Source organism: Acanthaster planci, linkage group LG14 (assembly GCF_054643075.1).
Source record: "Acanthaster planci isolate LZ-2023a linkage group LG14, COTS_SCS, whole genome shotgun sequence".
In the NCBI taxonomy this organism is placed as follows: Eukaryota; Metazoa; Echinodermata; class Asteroidea; order Valvatida; family Acanthasteridae; genus Acanthaster; species Acanthaster planci.
Genome location: NC_141790.1, coordinates 6,579,898 through 6,597,238, shown reverse-complemented (window position 1 = coordinate 6,597,238; position 17,341 = coordinate 6,579,898). Strand labels below are relative to the sequence as shown.

At 39.6% G+C, this 17,341-nt stretch overlaps 1 protein-coding gene and 1 long non-coding RNA gene across 6 annotated transcripts in view; one reads left to right on the top strand and one right to left on the bottom strand.

Moving 5' to 3' along the window:
* Positions 1–2,497: 2,497 nt before the first annotated feature.
* LOC110985308 (uncharacterized) overlaps positions 2,498–17,341 on the top strand; it is a 92,318-nt gene continuing 77,474 nt past the window's right edge. Inside the window, exon 1 of one of the 5 annotated variants that reach the window (XR_015427602.1) lies at positions 2,498–3,217. Coding sequence is in view for 1 of the 5 variants with exons in the window: in XM_087145322.1 (XP_087001448.1) it covers positions 3,215–3,217 (3 nt within the window). In the remaining 4 variants the exon portion in view is untranslated. The remainder of the gene's footprint in view (positions 3,218–17,341) is intronic. The other 4 variants (XR_015427601.1, XR_015427600.1, XM_087145322.1 and 1 more) reach the window with 4 other exon arrangements.
* Positions 13,705–17,341, bottom strand: part of LOC147796792 (uncharacterized) — a 28,094-nt gene continuing 24,457 nt past the window's right edge. Inside the window, exon 2 of the long non-coding RNA XR_015427603.1 lies at positions 13,705–16,045. This is a non-coding gene — a long non-coding RNA (uncharacterized LOC147796792). The remainder of the gene's footprint in view (positions 16,046–17,341) is intronic.

Here is a 17,341-nt window from a genome sequence, read left to right as displayed (position 1 = left end):
TTAATGTTGTGTCAAGCTTTGATCTATTCTCAAGATTTTTAATTTTTTTCCTCCTTGAGGTCAAACAAACCTTTGTGACGAGCTAACATTTTTAGAAACTCCTCACGTGATAATTTATTCCGTCAAGACCACATACTGGTATCACAGGTCTATTCATTTTTAACCATTCCTATATTGCACTGCATAACTCTATCGTGCATGTACTTTATAGTGAATTAATTTTCCATTGCTGGTGTTACACTAACATAAGCACAAGCACGCCTACTAGTCATTTCTGTTTACAGGTATATACTGGTTCATTCTCTTATTTTCAATGTTCAAAAGGGAATTTTCAAAAGGGAAACGGGAATACAGCTTATCCTCTTATCAACGTGTTCCATTTTAAATGTATTGTACCCGGTATTTACTCACCTCTAATGTCTATAACTTTTAAACTTACAATATACTCTCTCCATTCATTCTGAAGAACCCTTCGACGGAAACTTCGTCTCTTTAATCAAGGTAATCTTTCGGGAACTTACACTTGTTTCTTCATTTGGCATTTTTGTCACTGGCCTTCTGTACTCGTATTTCTGAGAAAATAAGATACAATGGCGTAAATCCATGTCGGTCAGTGGAAGGATGGGGTAACCAAATGCTGAGGTTATCCGGCCGCGGACGTTGGGGGTGGGGTTGTGGATTCGAGACCATATATCTGCTGGTGCTGTTCATGATAGAAATGTACATAAATTTTGATGTATAATGTTTGCACTTGGGTGCGTTTACCTCATATCAAAACGATATATTTGATTAAAGTTTTTACTGTTTACAATCTGTCTTTCTATTGTAAAGTTGGAAAATAGCCTTCCAATCCAAATTTTTAATTAATCAACACCAAAATTGGGAAGGAGTTAATCAAAGTGTAATAATATCAGGTAAGTACTAAACGGTGTCTCCAGGTAAGGTTCGTTATCAATTATATCCTACAAAGCTTGTATGGCATCTCATACTACAAATGCCGTCAGCAAGTAACCTTTTTGAAGGGTGAGGCTTAAATTTTCACAAGCTTTTCACATGCTTCAGGAAGAAAGGGAAATGACACAGCCCCCAAATCATTTCACTTCATTAAAATAAAGCCTTTGCCCCCGTTGTCCTCCACTCCCGGTTTACCAATGACCTTCGGTACAAACTCATCCGCGTTTTCTGATGATAGATTCATGAAGGCGTGCTTAGGATTACCAGCAAAACCCAATATTTGGAATTTTCAGACTAGTTTTCGAAATACAAAAACAAAATTCAGGGAGCTGTAAACCATGTGCAAAGCGTTTACGTGCTTATATAACGTGGCAGTGACTTCCCATGTGCAAAAGCAAAATGTATGTTTATTACTGAAAATATCGATAGATACAATGTTATAAAAATAAGTTAGAATTTTTAACGTAATGTTGCTGTCAAAGCCATGCAGGCAGACAAGCCAGCTGTTTTGTTCCAAACATTGCGTATGTGACAGATGGAATATGAATGATTAATTGCCCAAAACAGCATACCAAATAACAACATCAAAATATTTTTAAGGTTTCAGAGCTGTTGTTTTAGTCTGGTGTAAAGGTTCAGCGAACAGGTTTAAATGGCAGTGAGTTAAAAGCGGAAAATATTGTTTACGGTGCAAGAGAATTTTTTAAATAATCAATTTAATATGGATTTTACTGATAATCCTACTTGGAGTCGTCGCGTACTTAACACCTTTTCATGGTATGCGAAGGTCCTGTAAAACGTAGAAAATTAATGAAAGTGTTATTATACAGAACTTAAATTTTGTAAATTACCATCAACTGATATGAATGTCTGATTTTACATCTAAATAACTAGCTAAAATAGGATGTGTTGAACACTGGTTTTCCTGAACACGAACGCAGCGGTGTCGTTTTGTTCAAGTCCAGGTGTCCGCTTACAAATCGTCACGTTCTCGTGTCATTCTCGCCGTGCTTGCTGCTCATCACCAAGATCTGGTCTCCAGGCGGGAAAAAGTGGAACACTCAGTCAAATTTCCCTAGATGAGGTTCTTTGATCGTATGCCTGAGGGACGCCAGCGACGGGGCAATCTCTGTTCCTGTACAAATCAGTTTCTTGTATGAAGCAGAGCCTACACTGCGCTTGATTTCCCACGCGGTAAAGGCGACAATTTCTGGGGGATATTGCGACCAGGTTTCTTTCCTCTTTTTCAGTTTGAAAGTGCGGTATTGTCGTAGCGTCGCTGATAGGTTTTTGTTTGTTGACTGGAAAGAAAGCGTCTGCCATTGTACCATGTTTTTAGTTCTTTACTTATACTAGTGATGGCAGGTGAATCCATTTCGCAGTGAGCCCTCTCCTCCTTGTTTGTCAAAGAAACGCAGACATCCTAGAGAAAGAAGCCTTTTTGTATATAAGAATGAGACGCGCTCTTGTATGCGCGGGTAAAATGGAAGGAACTCGTTTTTGTGAATTGAAAAAGTGGCCTTTCTTTTCTGAGTGCCTGCGAATGTAGCAGCGACGGCACTGCGTGCGCGGATGTATTGAAATAAATCAAATAGACATATCGACAGGAGAATTGGGGGCAACGCAATGTTTGCGGCCATTGTTCACCACGTGAAAATCTATACGTGCAACAATGGTCCAGGGCAAAGGAAGAATGGGCTGTCGCTATCCTTGGTTTCCCGATGATTTTGTTTTCAGAATTGAAAAGAAGGCCCTTTTGATATTTTTTGTATCCAATGCTGAATTGGACAATGCCATTTGGTACAGGATTGAAAATATAAGTGGACGCCAGGCGCTACAGCAGGCTGCAGTCTGTTAGACTTGGTCTGGCCGTGTAGTGCGCAGGAAACGAGGGGAGTGAATGAGTACGTGCATGTGACTATGATGGCTACTTTCGGGCAGCCATGTTCGAAACACTAGGAAAGACATAACGGGGAAATTATACGAGATGAAGGAACGGCTCTGGTCTAGGTGTTATGTATAAATGACGCGGTCGACTTTTAAGCCTGGTGTCTTAGTTGTATATTCCAAGGAACACCCTTGTCAGCAGTCACACACAGTGATTCCTCATCAGGACCAAGACAAATTTGACAGTCTATGGGGAAATTAATGATGAAACTTTCTTTAAAGGGAATTATTTTCATGGGATCAGGTTGAAGCTCATGACCTGGAAAAACAGCAATCTAGGAGTGCTGTGTCCTGTTAACCTGTTCGGAGAGACATGGTAAGTGTAGGCTCTTTATTTTTTAAAATGAATAAATATTGCATGCTCTTGTTTATTCTTAGAATGATCCACTCACGTTTGTTTTAGCGCACCGAGGTAACCTTATTATTCTCTTAATCTCGCAAGAGATGCTTTCGAAAGGTTTACCGTTCGGATCAGACCAGCGTCTTAACTCTTAAAGAAACTTTAAAGAAACTTTCTCACAGATTAAAAAGTGCAGTCAAATATTTGCGATTTATAAGCTTTTGGACGTAGAGGTTGAAGTTAGGTATTTAGGCGAGTCATGTAGGTAAGTTACGGTTGATGGAATCGTCCACTTCGTCGACTCTTTATCCGATTACATGTAAGGAACTTTGACATGCTAGAGGCAGGGTAATCGTAACGGGCGTGTGGTTGGCTCGCTGGTAACCACGGGAAACAGAAAATAAATTAACAGGAAATTGACTTATTTCCAGTATCAAAGGAGAACGTCGCAAAATTCTTCACTGAATTGTCTTCCATCTACACTATAGGTTCAAATGCTTTGACGAAACATCATGGCTGACACACAACTGCATTTTTTATAGGAGTGTTTTCCCAACTTTTCCTTAACGATGGTCTGCTAATCACATTTCAGAATACATGTAATGGAGTACCTGAGACAAAGTACATTTTCAAACTAATGCAGAGAGGGAGAGCTCTTTTTAGTCACGTTTTTCCTAACGCAATTTTTGTTTCACAATTATGGTGAAGGCCTTACGATTTTGTTTTACGACCTGACAAATACACGCTTCACATCGATTACTAAATCTATACTCATCTGATGTTATTTTACTTATGATCAATGGGCTCATTCATTTTCTGATCTATCTCGACACTCAAAGAAACATACTATATACTCGCAGCTCTCGTTGCCTTGCCTTCTGGGCTACGTGTGTAATAACAAACTCGGTGTGACACGTCGTAACTTGTGCATGGGATCTAGATACGAAAAATAGTAGTGAGGCGTTGCGATGCGGACTCATCACATTTTTTAACCCCAGACAAATTCTACAAAGTCTGTCTTGTCTGGCACAGTAATCAAGAAGTCAGAACACGGAGTTTTTCCCTATCCTAGTCAAAAGGCAAGTGTTTTTAAAAGAAACTGTTTGTCAAATGGAAGTGTGAACCTGAAACCAAAACCTAGTTCAATCCTTTCTTGCATATATTAATGCTCTGAGAAGAAAAATTAATAGGGAAATGATTAAATGATCTCACTTCAGGCCAATAAGTGGGAAGCGCGCACAGAAGTAGAACAAATTATGTTTAATGTTACAATGACTAAGAACGGAATTGCCATAGCTGTACTTTCATTGACAATGATGACATATCATTTTGCCTGCGACTAGCTATAAGAAAGTGCGATTTTTCGGTGAGTTATTGTTTTGCGAAGTTAATTTACAAAAGTTTCACTAGTCAACAACCTTTCGATAGAAAGTGTTGTTGAGCGTACTCAAAATCTTAACTATTCAGCCTTTAATAATCGAAATACCGCCTTTCATGTAGAGGAGTAAAGATCTTTTTGTTTTAACACAGCCACCATTTTAAGCAAATCACAGATCATTTCTTTTTCCGAGGGATGGTGTTTGCTGAAGTATTACTCTTAATGAAAATGGATAAAAATTTTGAAATAGAAATATGAATCCTGAAATACGTTAAACGAAAATGGGATGCAATTTTTACAGTTTGTAGGGCCTGCCGATGAAAAAAACGAGATTTTATAGAAGGGTTAGTCCTGAGGCCTTTTTGAAGTCATCGAAAACCTTAAGTCTAGCTAGGCCGTAACACCCATATCGGTAGTCACATTCGCCTCAACGCGTTCCCTGTAACGAGAAATCTGGCGTCGGTTATTTCCCGCCCTTGTTCATTTTTAGCGTGTTTTCATAATTTGCCTGTCCCTTTCATTCCGCACATTTCTGCCCCGGGGCGCTATCAATTCATAAAGCCCATATCAAAAGAAACGCTCCTATCACAATAAAAAGAGGATATTTTAGGAACAATAGACCTGCCGTGCCTGACTTGACGTCTAAACAGCGCATACTTACAGCCCCACTTGTGAAGTAAATTGTAAAACGTGATTACACTATCGGCCAAGGACGATGTTGCTCGGCGAACCATTGTGTAATTGCAGGGAATGTTTTTAAGAGATAATTTTAATGGCGTGTGAGGCAAATTTATTTTCGTCTGGACTTTCAATGCACGGAAATTCAGACTTTACGACGTAAAGTGTTCACGAATATTGAACTTTTAGTTGTCAGAAATTATTGATGGCATGAATAAAAGCCTACCAAAAAACAAAGAAGGTAGTATTCAGATTCCAATAAATTACTATACTGTGGTCTTTTGCGAATTACGTAATGAATTAGAAATTCATTTTTAAACACCCTGTGATTAAAGGCGTGTCGATAAATGTTGTTAAGGCGCAGGTTATTGATACAAAATTTAAAAACCTACTTAGGCCTACGAACCATCTCTCAGTTTAACAATATGGAGTCTTGTTTCAGTTATTTTTTTGTATCGTATTGGTGGAATCACAGCCGTAATGCAGTAATAAATGTAGTGGCAGTTCAAATGCGTTGCACTCAACGTAACGAAATATAGTCCTCTCTATAGTCAAGCAGACATACAATCTACTTCGATATGTTTTATTATGACACGGGAAGCCCATATCCGTGACATTTCAAGCCTAAACCATCATAACTATAATTCAAGAATACGTCGATATGTTAGGCGGAACTTGGCCTATACCCAGAATCTTTTGAGCGCAAATTGTAACAATAAATCTGCGTATGTCTCGTTCGATGTTTTTGTCTATTACCCTTTAATATTTCAAGGCTGAGATCTGAGACTTTTGTCAGGATTTTAACGCCAATACATCCAAGGCCTTTTTGGATTCTCATGATTGAATAATGAACGCAGTAATTCAGTTTAATTGAAAAGAATTTGTTTCACATTTTGTTCTTGTTCGTTTATCTCGCTGTTTGTGTAACAATGAAAGATTACCAACTGAATCGAGCAGTCATGTTATATTGAAGATTAACTTCCGTGTTTCAAACCCACGAACCGAACATTATGTGGCACGCCTTTCTGTGTCGGCAGAACACTCAAGTCTGTCCACTCCTTTGTTTAATCTACCGTGGAAAAGAGAATTATGGCTTGCCCATGCGAAGCAAGGAGTAGTTGTAATGCGTAGTATTTCCACCAGCTGAAAAAGATAAAAAGAAAAAAAAAAGATAAAAAGAGTATTGAGTTAGCAATCTGTGGAGGATGTACCCAGCGAGAAACACCGAAGCGGTGTGTAATCGTCATTACTAGGAGCAAACGAGTTGGTAAATGCCTACGCGGGGAATCAGGACTTGATCGTGAGACCCATACCTTGAACGGCCCAAGTTGTCGGGGCTCAACTATTTCCCTTTGCGAGTTCATCATTAGCCTTTCACGCCCAGCGGAAAATTCACTGCCTCCAATTTGCTCCTTGATCTGGACCATTAAAAACCACTTTCGAGACCCCTTCTTTTGGCAAGCCGCCTGTGTGTGAAAACTGTGTGAGGAGCAGACAAAGTGTGAGACCGACAGAGTCGTGAGCTAGACTCATAAGAGACACTGTGACGATGCCACGGTCTTTGTTGGGAGTTGCCGGGGAAGTGCACGCCCGCACCTATACGCAACCCACCTGCATACTGTGCAGCCATCAGGGAAGCCTCGAGCAATAGATCCAAAAAACAATCGTCTCAAAGAAAAGTGATTTTCGCAAAACAACTTTCACCCCAGAGAATGAGTGATATTGTACGAATAACAAGACATGTGCGAGAAATAAAATCACCAAAATCTTTATGAGTTAACAAGTGGTTAACCGAGTTGATTGGAAATTTTTGCTGCGCTAAAGTTCCGTTTCCTTGAAAGATCCACGATAGTTAACTTGAGCAGCGTCTGTTTTAATTTAGATGAACCCCAATTTTAATGTAGGTCATTCAGTAGCCTAAAACGTAACCCTAACCCCCTAGGGTGTATGCAAAATCATATTGAAATCGGAGGATTTGGATGTGTTACGGTCATTTCAATATGATTTTAATCCACTAACTTCATTTCCATAGACCTATCCTGGGGCACACTGGCAAAATATAAACCATTTTACTTTTGTGAAGTAATCGGGGAGAAAAACCCTGTAAACATTTCGCCTGATGAATTCACAGGAACGTTGGCGCTCATTGCTCGTTTGCGTCATATCAAGGTCATTGAAAAAAAATCTGATCTGATGAAATGAAACTTACCTTCATCAAGTTATGTAACTCCAATGATTTTCAGCTTACACTTGACCAACAAGAAATACAACTCGTTGTTTCATGAGATTGTCCAGCTCCACGTTGAAACACACCTCTTAAAGTTAGTAACAACTGACAGACGATTTGTTGTTGATGGGGGCCAGTGCACTATGAACTGGCCCCTTTAGCACTTTAACATCGGTCGTTTGTACTATGGAATGGGTCCTGGGCACTACAGAATGGGTTCCAGACACTATAAAATGGGCCCTAGACACTATGAAATGAGTCCTCTGCACCATGGAATGAGCCCTGGACACTATACAATGGATCTTGGGCACTATGGAACGGGCTTTGGGTAATATGGAATGGGCCCTGAGCTCTATCAATAGGCATTTTGTTATTTTTGTCCTTTTACCTTTTGTTTGTATAAATGTTTCAATTGTGTAAGTTTAACCGTCAAAGAGGCGGGTTACTTTGGTCCATCTCACAACGGGGGGGGGGGATTCTACCCACCAAAGAACTTGGCTGTGTCTCGCCCAATGTTTTGATTCGTGACAAGCATGTAAAGATATTTCTATTAATTTAAATGTGAACTTTGAAATTAATCAGTTTTACGATTTTGTTGTAACGGTCATTTGAAGTTCAAGGCTACATATGTGCCAGCCCGCGAGAGTCGAGCACCACAGTGGAAAAAGTATACATTTGTGGCTGACCTGTCTCGGAAAAAGGAGCGCTGCGCCACAACGGTATTTTCGATTTTCACAAAAATGGTGTCAAAATGACTGCAAAGAGTTACTCTAAAACTCATAAAGGCTCTGTCTGCGGTGATATCAGAAAAAATGCCGAGTGAGGTGGGGCTGATTCTGCCCCTGGCTCTTTTAGGGTTAAGTCACATTTGTAAAAGTTTATGACATAGTTAAATATTTACACTGTTTATAACCAGAATCCAATGTCCCGTTGCCATAGTTCATACGGAATGTAAATTCTTGAAGCTCTTTCTGGTGAAACGACCAGAGCGGGAATTAGATGAAATGCCCTTTTCGTATCGGCCAATGTCTGTTGTTTCATACACACATGCGAACGAAGTAAGGGCTGCGCTAGAAAAAAGACTCCTTTGTGTCGTTTCCAGGCAAGTTTTCAGGCTGTATTCAAATAATATGTTATGTGGCTACAGATTCGGCTTTTAAAATAGCGCGCCACAGTGACTGGCCGTACCCGTAGGCAGCTGGCCAGTACTCGATATCGTAGATGGCAGATTTTTAAAGAGGTTCTTGGAAATATGTAACTTTAGTGTAGATGATATAAACAAAGGTAGATCAAATTTCCCTCCGACCCACATATAAAGCCCAGTCCAGAGCTAAAGCGAATGCAAACGGAGCTCCCCGCCATAAGCATCATGAAATTCCCCAAGTTGAACTGTGTTCAATACTTTCAAAATAATGTAGGGGCAACATTTGCCACGGCATCCCAAATTTCTGGCGGATATGAAAACTCACAGTTTCTCAATTTCATTTGCCTATTTTTTTTGGAGGTTCGGGCCATTAGCTTACAATGCCATGAAAACTGCCTCCGAGTCACCACTTTTATGAAACGATTTTAATATATGTTGCACAATATTTAAATGTTGGGAATGACGACCGAACAAATCGGCGCAAATAGAAAAGTAGGCTTGCGATTTTTCTTTTTAAATTGATGGCCTTGCTTGGTTTCAAGGCCTGATCGTGTATATGCTAGTGATGCGTGCATTTGTGTATTCATTGAGACTTGTTCTAACAGGACGAGAAGGGCATCGGAGGCGTAGTAAGGGGAGGGGGAACTACCCCAGCGAGAACTCTTGCACCCCATCTTACCCCCGCCCCGTCCTCGGAAGACCCTGGCTACGGTATCCCAGACATGTTTAACCCCTTTGTCGTAGGCACACGGTCTTGTTTTGTTCTTATGTTCCCTCTACACTCAATACGACATGTGACTTTTAACACCAATTACACACGAACATTACATTTCCAGTGAAATCAGCCTTGAACACTTACACAGCAGCCAGAACCACGGGACTTGTGCGTAGAAGCTCAACGGTTGCTTTTTCAACATTGCTCCCTAATAACCAAGACCATCAAGCGACCGCTGAGAAATCACACACATCACTGCGTTGTTCACGTTCTGTCAAATTATATCTTAACTTAAAATGCATTTAACAAACTTCCAAGGCCACGTTGATTCCTTGGGGGAAATTGACAACATCGGCGATCTTTCTGTAAAATTCCCCCAGGGAAAATGGCTACATTCATCCTTTGCATTTCAAAACCCCCAGCAAGGGGTAGAATGACAAATTAAAGGATATTAAAAGAAACAAGAAGAAACAGCAGTTTTGCTAGTCTGCAAGTACGTTCGGTGGTGGAAGATACTCCCACCGACAGTATACTCCAACCTGATTGAAAATTCTAATATTAAAAGGCGCTTTACTTGCCAGGAAATTCAGCGGTGTTGTTTTGAAAAGCCCTAGCGAAGAGAGATCTGACTGCTCCAGACTCTCGTTAACAACACTGTCAGGAATGAAAATGGTAGTCTTGGGTAAATCTAACGGAAGTTTTGTCATTCAGGATATGGTAGTCGAAAAAAAATTGAAAAACAGAGACAGGGCGAAGACTAAAAATGATTTCTTTTACTTAAAAATCTTCACTTCATACGAAAAATTAAGCAATTTTCGCAAAACACTATTGTTGTCTATATACCCTTCATTCGACAAAACTTGATCTTAAAACCTTATAAAACCCTATGAAACCTGTTTAAGAACAGTTTGGATTTATGTTTGTTGAAAAGTGCACTACATGTATATTAACCCTAACAGCCCCGAATCCTCCAAGTTTAATATGATTTTGTGCACACCCTAGGGAGTTATGGATAAACACTGAAAATTGCCAAAGCTTCCCTAACAAGTGAGGGCGCTGTTACTCAGATGTAAACCAGTCAAGACACCGTTCGGTATACGTTTCATGTTCAAATTTTGAGCCCTAAATTTGCGCTTTTGAAAACATTTCTGAGAAAATGATGCACACTGGCCTATTTGTCATATACTTCGCAAAGGATAATAGATGCACACCAACATATTAACTGACACAGAAATGGAAATTTACGACAGCAAATTATACCGAATTCCAGGGGTTTTTGAGTGCAAATCAAAACAACAATGAGATACAGTGTCTGTCCATTTGTTCATGAGTATGCAAATTTACATTAGCATAAAACCATAAAAGGTAAAAATACATATTAAAATAGCAAACAAAAATTGAAACTGAAGTCAATTGAAACACAAAGGAGCAATTTCAAGGGCTGTTGTAAAATATTTATACCAGCACTGCATGGTCCATTTAACCCGTGTATGTTACAAATAATTTCATTTTTAAAAATGCATTCGTCGCTCTTGTATGTTTTTGTATTTGATCCCTTAATTAAATTAATAAAAGCGACTGACTGACAGTGCATTTAGCGCCAGTTACTGGATGAAGTGATCATTAAGAAGACAATCAAGATAGGGTCGGTTTTAGAAGTGGCAGGAAAACCCAGGGAATCAGGCAGGGACTAAAAACCAAATCCACATGCTTACCCAGGTGGGATTTGAACTCGGGTAGCAGAGGTCGAAGGCAATGAAAGAGCCATTACACAACTTGACTCCCCCCTGCATTAAGGTCATAGATGCGAGGAAATTAAGGGGGTTAATTGAAATCACCAAAAATTTCCCAGGTCGGGGCAAAGTTTTTTTCAACACGGTTGTCTACATTTTTGCACCCCAGGTATACTTTTATTTCTAAGGCGCTTTCAATTCCTTTAAAAAATGGAAAGAAACAATTGACAACATTCTCCTGGGAGATTTGTCCCTACCCTCTGCGTACTGGTGAAGCAACGGTCTTCGTTCGTAATGCACGTTATGGCGAAACCCAATATTGGGTTCTCCTAATAACAGCCATCTGACACCGCTCATGCCAGGACACGAACACTGCCGGAACAGATGCATACCAACATTCCTGGGGTCTGCCACCTTGTAATTTCGTTGAACGGACGTTATTTGATACCCGTCTTGACTCGGCACTACACTAAAGACGACACCAGAAACTGAGCTAATTTACTTCTTGACCGAAATGTTTACTGACGGTCAAAAGAGCAGAAACGTTTTCATTTTGACGGAGATTTTGCTGAATTAACAATGGCATGCCTCTAAAAATGAAAAATTACACTAAGATGGTGATCAGCTGAGACTTATAAGCCATGAGTAGTTTGCAACTATCAAACACAGAAGACTTTTATTTGTAGAAAACTCTTAATATCATCCATTTTAGATCCGTGGGGATTGTATAATTGGTATCACAAAGATTGTTTCAAACTACAAGCAAATCTTTTAGTCATTCTAACAGCAAATGAGGACAAAACACCTTGTGCTTTATGAAAACATAACTTTTTTGTGCTTCCTTGAAAAAAATCAAATTTATACCTTGATCTTCAGTGACTTGACTGTAAATTTAATTTTGAGGTCTTCATCCTTCATACGAGAACCGAATACTTTGTTAATAGTTTTCAGTTTTCCAAAATACCGAAACATTATTCTCAAGACATTTAAAATTTGATAATTGATTAGCGCTTCATGTTAAGTTTGAATTTTACTTTCCGAACAATCTAAAAGCAAGTTGCTATTAGATTATCCCTTCAATCAAGAAACCGAGAGACATATTAATGTAAAGTGAAAACAGCATCAATTGAAGTAGTCGTTCAGTTTGAATTAAAAATTGTAAGGTTTTTGGGCTCTTTGTTTTTGTTTCGGTTTGTTTTAGACTTTCATCTCCAATTATACTTTATATTTTCACACTATATAGCTCCCGTATCAACGTGTGTTTGGAAATTCAAGACAATGTTATTGGTGGAGACCTGCTATCCCAGCCTCAGTTTATGTATTTGGTGCTGCACTCCGTGTACTAAAATCAACAAATGCCGATTAAACTAGGCGCGATAACTACATGGAAGCAAGTTCATGTCTACACCGCATGATACCTTACACACCCTGAAATGCTGGCGACGAGACGTTAGTTTAGACACTGTGATACCCCAGTGAAGTCGAAATTGGGGTTGTCGACATTCAGTTGGCGCCAAAATACTGAGGATTAGGAGTTCGAATATTTAGAATGTAGGTTCATTTGTGAGAGCCACAGGCCAGGCTCAAGGAAATAGCACCCACCCAGTGGTCTAGTCTGCAATATGCGTTTGATCTCAAGTCTTCGTTGCAACATGAACATTACTCTTTTTCCAAATGTTGATGGAAACTCGCTTTTACAGTTCCTTTTCGATATCCTCTCTGAAATCTTTTTCTAATTTGCTTGTTTGATTTGTCGTTTATTGCTTCATATTTCTTATCTGTAATAAACATAAATATGCAGAATGTAGGCCTACGTTTAGATGTAAGACGGATTTATCCCGCCTTCAAAATGTTTTCGAGCAATAAACTTGAGAAATTAATGACTAATCATTTCTAACATTTTTCTCTTTGAGCATGTTACCTGTATCGTTTGTACATCGTTTACAAGAATATGCCTTTTGTGGCAATACATATGGATACGAGTCGGCTGGAATGTATTTTGGAGTGGGTATTTGTTGTTCGGTCTTTGGTTAAATCGTCTGATGTTACAGATATCTTTTAATATGATAGGTGACCAATTCCTTGTGCAGAAAAACCTCTCTGTTGACAATGTCGTTTTCCTATATATTATCAAATCCGTATACTGCCGAGACAAAACGCGAGCATATCCTATGATTGTAGTTGTGATAGTGACAGCACACTGCCGGCATGTGTTCGTAAACACAGTGATTCAAAGCACGGAAAGCAATAACTTCAAGCGATCGCGTGCCCACGGTTTCGGGTGTCGATTGCTGGCTGTTCGCGGGGCCGCGTTGCCGCCAGTATCCACTTTCATTGGGTACGACGAGTGTGATTTGGTATAAGTGAACAGCCCGGTATTGTGTCGTACTGGTCATATCGTGTTGCTCCCCATACTCGCATTTGGAGGCATCTGGATGTAAACATCCTTTTTCCTCTTAAAGCAAATTTAGGTTATGAGTGCTCAGAAATAATGTTAGCGAGGAATTTAGCTGCCACTGTTGGTTTGCAGATGCATTCCTGAGACTGGATGCGGGCATAAGGTCTCACACAGGGCGTAGATGAGTTAGTTCCTTACATCAATGTTTGCAATTATTTTTATTGTAAAAGGTTAAAAATGCATCCCACTGCATTCTGTAAGCACTTTGAACTTTTACATATCTGTCGTTCATTTACATTCCGTCCGATCAACCGTACTGGATATTCTGTATAAGGAACTTCATTTTACTTGTCTATTATTACCAGTAGTAATTAATGATATTAAGATCAATCACAAATCTGGTGGATTTGAAACTCGCAATGGCCAATACAACTCTTATAAGTAGTCTCAATTTATATCTTTGAAACTGTTTGCGCAAAATACACATAGAATATATTAACATAATATTCGTATTTTTACAGGACTAGAAGGCAACCAATCGAAAAATACGGTCTAGGCTTCGAGACATAAGAACGAATTTATCATTATTTCGGCCCGTTGACGGTTTATGAGATTGCACTCGAAAGGCTTTAATCATGTGGTGTATATCCGAAGTTCATTACATTGGAGATAGCTTAGTTTTCTGTATTTAAACAATCACCAGTAAGATTAAAGACTTTATCAAGACGCCACACACCATAAATCTGACGAACATGTAACAAAGGAGTAAACGGTACGACAGTACATGGTTGGTTTAGAAATAACGACACAAGAATGAAGTCAGAATATAGCTGTGCTACCTCGACACCAAATAGCAACCCTTGCCCCTACATAGCAAAAGAAATTATGGAAAGTTCCTGATGATGACAGAGGTGACAGGTGGTGGACCCAAATTCACCAAGTACAAACAGCCAGACACGAAATGGGAGCTCTTCCCGCAGCCTGAGGTGACATATGATTGGAACTCGAAGTGGCAGCCACGAAGGCAGGTTAGAGAACTGCAACAGGAAGCATGCTCGGGGTGATCGCTCCGGTAGACGGCCGGATAGAGTCATTTAGTCCGGTCTCAATTGTTGAGGCAAACCAGGGATATAAGAGGAATGAAGTAGTGTCAAGTCATGCATCTGTGCCATGTGTGAGATTCACAAACTACTTGAGCTACCGTTAAAACCACATGTAACAGTTTGGCAGGAAGATGGTTAAGGTTTGTTGACATTGTCGATAAGTAAATTTTTTATCAGAAAAATGATACGGTTCATCGAAATTGTTTTCAAGACAGAGAAAACTGTAAGACATTTGGAGGAGCTTGTTCACTCCTCGCAGTGTTATTATTTTTGACGAACCACATTTTAGTGAATAAAAAATGATATCATTGGCAAATTAGCTACACTTCTGTATACTAGAAATAGTTGTCATTTCAGATTCATAGGCAGCAGTAGTGGGGAATGCATCCTTTCGTATCTTCAAATGAATATATAAAGAAAAGTGCATGAATAACTGTGGCTAGTAATAACGCCCATGGGCCTAGTTTTTCTTCATTAAATCTCTGGAGTACAGATATTAGTGAAAAGCGCTTACCAGCCCTGGCTCTGGACGTTTTAGGAAGCATTATAACACAGGCGTACTCGACTCCAAGTGTGTCTGCTCACATTTTGGATCTGCACACACTTACCATTTTCCTGGCGATCCTCACTCCATTTTAATGAAACACTCGAGTCCTAAGAGCCTATGATGACGAGGATGAAAAGCTCTCTCTTCGCGGATGCGTGCCTTCATCTGTAAGATGCCGGCGTGTTTTCCTCTGCACTTCCCAAGGCGTGGTCGGCGCAGCTGTGTAGTCAAATCACGCCTCGCGTGCAACGGAGGGAATCTGTCGCACGATCTGGAGGCTATGCATGTGCTTTCTTTTCAGAAGTAACCCTTACGCCCCATTGTGTATTCGTTTCACAAAATGCCAATATAGAGAACGTGTTTAGTGCCCTAAATTGATGAACATTATAGAGGTAGTTAACGATCTTCAAATTTCTGTATCAAGATTTATAAACTGAAACGATGCGGTATAGAAATTATTCAAAACGTCTCGAAGACGAGTACAGTCATAGCTGAATGAGTGTTGTCGTTGAAATAATAAAAATCTATACATTTTGCATGAAAGGTTATTTGAAATAACTATTCATCTGACTATATTAAATGAGAGCACTCCGTGTAATTTTCATGTACATTCACTTAAAGTGACATCCAACTAGGTATTGAAAATGGAATAACTTAACTTTCGAAAAGAAAAAAGACAGTTTGTCATGATGAAGAGAAAGGATTCTCTTTCTTGTCAGCGTGATAAACCTAACTTTCAGATGGCAAGTAAAGTCCTATATTTTTGACTCTTCGAAAGTCTTCTCAAAAATGACAATTCTTCTTATTATTTATTTCTGGTAATGACACCAAGGATTCCTCAAAATCGCCCTAGGCACTGTAGCTCGCAAGCTTGAAGAAACCTGTAAAGAGGGGACAATAAGAAACAGTTACATTTTCAGAGGTGGGGGGGGGGACACCCCAGAGGAATATTCTTGGTAAAACCCATGGAACCAGGTGGGACTAAAAAAAAACAATCCACATGTGGACCAAGCTGGGAATCGAATCCGGACCGCAGAGGTCAATGGCGAGGAAAGAACAACTACACATCCCATTCCATCCCATCCCATCCCACAAAGTCTTCTTGAAAGAAATAAATCAACGCGGCCAGAATTAGAAAATCATTACAAGAAAAATTAATGCATTCCAGTATTTTAAATCAAGGCCCGATTAACTGTTGAAATCTGTATTACAGTCTCAGTTCTATGTCAATGCCTTTTATTTCTTCAAACTTAAATATGAATTGTGTACGGAAGACATGGACAAGGGCACAAAGGCACAGAGGATAACTAAATTTATTTGCAGTTACTGTTGTTTTGGGTATATTCCTTTGGAGATTACTGAGATGAAAGACATGTTGCTTTACATGTAGCTTGAATGGGTTGATATTAAGCATCTTCCTTGTTCAAAAACAAAATAACAGAAACAAGCTATGTCAGTACGCGAGGAACTGAATCATACATCGACGGTAATCACAAAATGTCCCTCTCTGTGGTACTGGTCACGAACAATGTGGGTTTTTAATGAAAGTAACGTTCTGGAATGAGTATTTAAAACAACGCTGAAACGTGCCACTTTAATCCGTTCAAATTTGAGCTCGGCAGCAGCAGGTGATATGAACTTCTTGTCCGGGGGGCACGCCAACTCACTACCCTGAATGCCTGCTTCACGGCAGTAGGCTAATGACACTTGCACTTTCTACGGGGCACCCCTTGGAAATAAGAGGAGACTGCAAAGTTATTTACATAAATGTCACGGTTGTTTTTATGATTTTTTGTGTGAGTATAGAATTTCAACTTCAGTCTTCTTTTGTTTACTGGACACCTTTGTGAGCGTAATGTCTTATTGGCAAACAGGTGTCTTGGGGTTTCATTGTAACAGTGCGACACAAAAGACTTTCTTCATTCAGAAATATGAGAGAATCTTCAGTCCCAAATTAGTGAAATTCGTCTCTGAATCTTGCAAAGAGACGTCAAATGCTTTCATACAATACATTTTCCAAGAAGAATGTCCTCCCTCGTGATCACCAAAATGATGTCCAGCAAATAAAAGGAATATGAAATTCAACACACATATTCCATATGATCCCTAAACAGTGGCATATCTAGGCCTTGAGTGGGGGGCGAGGGGCAAAGTGGATTTTTTTTTTTAAAATAATT